Source organism: Alosa sapidissima, chromosome 20 (assembly GCF_018492685.1).
Source record: "Alosa sapidissima isolate fAloSap1 chromosome 20, fAloSap1.pri, whole genome shotgun sequence".
NCBI lineage: Eukaryota > Metazoa > Chordata > Actinopteri > Clupeiformes > Clupeidae > Alosa > Alosa sapidissima.
This window is the reverse complement of record NC_055976.1, coordinates 13,947,054-13,952,053: the sequence shown is the minus strand read 5'-3', so window position 1 is coordinate 13,952,053 and position 5,000 is coordinate 13,947,054. Positions and strand designations below refer to the sequence as shown.

The 5,000-nt window shown below is 39.5% G+C and overlaps 1 protein-coding gene across 1 annotated transcript in view; it reads left to right on the top strand.

Moving 5' to 3' along the window:
- The window catches only part of LOC121694939 (teneurin-1-like), a 206,212-nt gene that overhangs the window by 142,710 nt on the left and 58,502 nt on the right, over window positions 1-5,000 (top strand). The window contains 2 exon segments of the mRNA XM_042075340.1: window positions 1,478-1,727; window positions 2,841-2,861. Coding sequence (XP_041931274.1) covers window positions 1,478-1,727; window positions 2,841-2,861 — 271 coding nt within the window.

The following is a 5,000-nucleotide window of genomic DNA, read 5'->3' as shown; positions in this document are numbered from 1 at the left end:
GTGAGTTTGCTTCCTTCTTCCAAAACAAAATTTAAAATATTAGAAATAACATTAGCTCCACCCACTTAAGTAATGTCTTGGTTAAATCATCCAATACACATGTAGCCTCTTTATCTGAATTTACTGCCATTGATAGAAAAACTCTTGAAAAAACTGTGATGCAGCTCAGCTCATTTACTTGCTGTCTTGACACCTTGCCCTCAAGCTTCTTTAAAAGCATCTTTAGTTGTGTGGCATTTGAGCTTCTAAAGATTGTGAATGGCTCTCTTATTTCAGGCATTTTTCCAGCCTCTCTTAAGACTGCATTTATCAAACCCCTCATAAAAAAAGAAACCTTGATCCCTCTGTGCTTATCAACTACAGGCCCATCTCAACCAAGTCAATAACTATTTAAATACAAATAGCATCTATGATCAACTCCAATCAGACTTTCGCCAACACAACAGTACCGAAACTGCACTCAGGTATTTAATGATATTCACCTGAATACAGACTGTCCTGGTAATGTTAGACCTTAGTGCAGCTTTCGATACGGTTGATCATGTATTACTTCCCCAGAGAGTATTTTGTTTCTATTGGTACCTATGTATCTGAGAAACATACTATGCCATATGGGGTGCCACAGAGATCCATTCTTGGGCCACTCTTATTTAACTTGTACATGCTCCCCCTGGGTGAAATATTTCAAGAGTACAAGATTGCATATCATAGCTATGCAGATGACACACAGGTCTACCTTGCATTGTCACCAAATGAAAAGATGAGAGATTTTGTTTCTAGACAGGATTTAGAAAAGCTTATTCATGCTTTTAAAAGCTGTAGGGTAGATTATTGTAATAGTCTCCAAACTGGCTCCCCAAGAAGTCCATTAGACAGATTAAATTAATTCAAAACACTGCTGCTAGACTATTAACCAAGACTAAAAAGAGAGATCACATTACACCCATTCTTAAATCTTTACATTGGCTCCCAGTTGATATCAAGGTTCTACTCCTAGTATATACTGTAAGTCACTGAATGGACTTGGCCCAAAAACCTTGTAGAGAGCTTAGATCTACTGGAACTTGATTAGTTAATAGGAAATTAATAGTCCCCAGGGTTAAAACCAAGCAAGGAGAAATGGCATTTAGTTATTATACCACACAGCGCTGGAATTATCTTCCAATAGATATTAGATTTTCCCCAACAATAGAGTGTTTTAAAAAGAAACTGAAAACTGAACTTTTTCATTTTGCGTATTGATTAGTTTTTAGGTTTATTATGTTTTTTTTATTTATTTTTTATTTTACCTCCTATTCATTCAATCTTATTTCCCCCCCTTGATCTATTTTATTTTATTAGTTACTATTATTATTACTGATATTCTTTTTTCTTTCTTTTTTTTTTCTTTTGAGCACATTGAGTGACATTCTATGTATGATAATGTGCTATATAAATAAACTTGAACTTGAACTCTTGTTGTTGCCAACCCCTCCAGGCATCCTCCACAAAGGCAACGGCGAGAACCTCTTCATCTCCCAGCAGCCCCCAGTCATTACCACGGTGATGGGCAACGGCTACTACCGCACCATTCCATGCATGGGCTGCAGCGGGCCGGCGGTCCAAAGCAAGCTGTTCGCGCCCGTGGCGCTCGCCTGCGGCTCCGACGGGAGCGTCTACGTGGGCGACTTCAACTTTGTCCGCCGCATTCTACCCAGTGGACACACCTACAACATCCTGGAGCTCAAGTAAGGAGCACGTTCCCACACATACGGTGCAGTTACAATTTTAGTGATTTATTTTCAATTCACAAATGTATTTTATTGTCATATCTTGATTAATTCAGATTCCAGATTTAACATGTGTCAGTGCTCATTCTACCCATATTTATGTCAGTCTCTTTTGTTTAAAATATATTTAAAATAAATATATTTTTAATGCGTTCATGGGGAATTAAAAAGCTCACACTTTCTTGATTTAATCCAGTCTTCAGTTACTAACATCTATAGTGAGAATCAGCTTTCCCCCCCCCCCCCCACTTACATGAATGTAATTGTGTTGCCAAATGGATCACTCAAGTGGAATACCTTAATCAGAAATGCCAAGGGTTTTACTGAAAATTATGCCATTTTCTACACTCATTTTCTTTTCATCCCCTGCAGTACTTTTTTGTGTTGAAGACTTTCTTGATTGTTTCTCTCTCATAATTGCAGCATTGCTTTTGTGTTCAGGTGATGGTAATAAGGGCCATTGTCTGTACTGATAGTTTTGTAATTTATTTAACTTGTGCGATGAATAAATGTGAATGAGGGGATATCTCCATAATTATGGTGGAAGTGAAGGCTCCAGCTCCTTTCATGTTTCCCTTTTAGTAGTGCCATGAAGTGCTGCAATGTTCTAACACCAGTTAATAACATTAATGAGAGCAGAGATACTCATGGTTGCACTCAGTCTATCTCTCTCACACACACACACATTCTCTCTCTCTCTCTCTCATTCTGTCTTTCTCCTTCTCATTTGATTGAGGATTTTAATGCAAACCCTGAAAATGTCATGATGGCGACCAACCGCACAGTTACTGGTTGTGAAATTTGTGATAAATACAAGTACAAACACATTGACTAGTTACAAATATAATACAAAACTGTAACTTGTCATTTGAATGAAAGTGAACGTGACCATAACAGCAAAACCTTTGTCATCTGAATGCATTAGAAGATTTCTCATAATGATAGCTTTCTCATAACGCAGCGTTCTCATAATGATGGCAAAATCATGATTTTAATCCTTTGAAGTTGAACACGTTGTTTTCCTCTCTTTCTCTCTCTTTCTCTCGTCTGTCTCACCTCTGTTGCTGAAAGGAATCGGGACACAAGGCACAGGTATGACTATTTCTCTCTACCTCTCTTTCTATCTTACAGCACAGCAGAGTCGCCTCTTGTAATCTAGTAACGGTGAACATAACATCTGTTTTTCAGCACACACTCCAGAAAGTGTTGACAAATTGCAACATTTTCATGTTGCTTAAAAGGAGCCTAGGGGAGCATATACCATACGCTTTTCAATTATTTTATAACATTCCTAGAGATGCTTCTGCTTCTGCCTTGGCTCGTTTTTTTGTACTAGCATGCTGTGAAAACCAGTTAAAAGATGCTGATTTTGCTACTGAGATTTTATTTTGACATACATAATTGACTTCGCTCTCATTGGCCAACATCTTAGGGAGTCTTCCAAGTATATTGCTGTAATTTCTAACAGGGAAGGCAACATAATGAATGAGAGCAGTGGTGGTTTGGGAACAATACACTTTTCTAATTTGCTTGTGCTGTATGACCATTTCCTTTCTATGGTTATTGCTATACAGACAGGGAAGAGAACAGTGACATTTGAGAAGATTGGGTTATCATAGTCATAAGTAGTCATATCGACATAATCTTTTCAAAAACAACAAGAAAAAAATGGTATCTTGCGGCATGACCCCTTTAAATTCAGTTCCAAAAAGTGCTGTGGTATAATAAATTACTACTTGAGACCTGATTAGCGTTATCATTTCTCTACTGGCTTCAATTCAGCAACTACTGTACCTAGTCATGACAGAACTGTGTTCAGGATTTTAGAATTAGCTTTGAAAAGTTTTATTTGTACTGGCACAAGATTGCGTTCTTCCCTTTCATCACTTCACATGCCAAGCTTTTAAATACCTTCATGAAATCTGATTCCTATTAGTACATGGCCAGGAATCATCTACTTTTAGCAGTGTCCTGTCGACTGATGTGTAGAATAAGCATTGGGCTGTTGAGGTGTGTTTACCAAGCACTAATGGACTCCAAACTGGATGGTTAGTTGGAAAATGTGGCTGCTACTTAGTTGATACTTAAGACAAACTAAAGTAAATCAGACACTGCCTCATTATTCACATGGTGTGTTACTATAAAGGGCTATACGGTAAGGTAAGGTTATCGACCAAGACAGTTTTCTTATGATGCTACAGTAACACACCTTAGTTAGCTTTTCAATCCCAACTCTCATTTCCACCAGCCATCCAAGTATGCAGTTTTGTGCTCTGCGTCGGAAAATTCTGCATTGCAATACCAAATCACCAAATGACTTTAGTGTGCATGTTTTACCAGGGCCAGTGGGGCTGCTGTTGTTGTTTGCAAAGCTAGTCCTGTGGCCGTCAGCCAGTTTTACACAAAACCTCTTTGTGTCACCATGATGTGTCATAGTTAGGATTTATAGCAATCTGCCCAATCCCATAGCTATCAAAGTCTGTTGACCCCTGACAGTGTGGACATACTTTGGCAATTAATTTTGCGCCAAATGTTGAACAAATGTCACTGTTGACTGTTGACTATTTACAAAGTCTGATGGCTGTGGTGCGCAGGCTGTGGCATTTTTGGGATGCCGTTTTATGTGTTTGTCTCCGCTTCTTGTTCCCTCTTTTTCTTTTCCTCTCTATTTTTCTTCTCGTCCTCCTGTCCTCTGTGGCTGGCAGTGATGTTTGACACTTCATTACGGCGTCTGTGAAGCCTGCCAGCGTCGGCCTCTGTGACTGCTGCTGGGAGGCTGTGCGGGGGGGGGGGGGGGGTCAGGATCAAGCGCCTTGTTTATTAGAAGTTTATTACAGACAGCCCCTTTTGAAGCACGCACACACATACACACACACACACACACACACACACACACACACACACACTCTCACGCACATGCACACGCACACATACTGTACTGTACACACAGACAAATGCACATACACACACAGGCACAAGCGCACACACACACACATAGACACACTTTAGAGGGCTGGAAACACTTCCTTGTCATCTTTTCAGATTGTGTGTTGAACGTCCTTTCTTTTAACCTATTAGGAAAGGCAGGTTGATTTGCATAATGGACTTATGCTACCCCCTACATTTCTTGTCCTTGTACATCTGTCTTCTGTCCTTTATTTTAGGACTGTTTCAGGGCTGACCTTTCCTACATTAGCCTTTTCCTGGTGGGCTTTTAAAGTTCCATAAGTA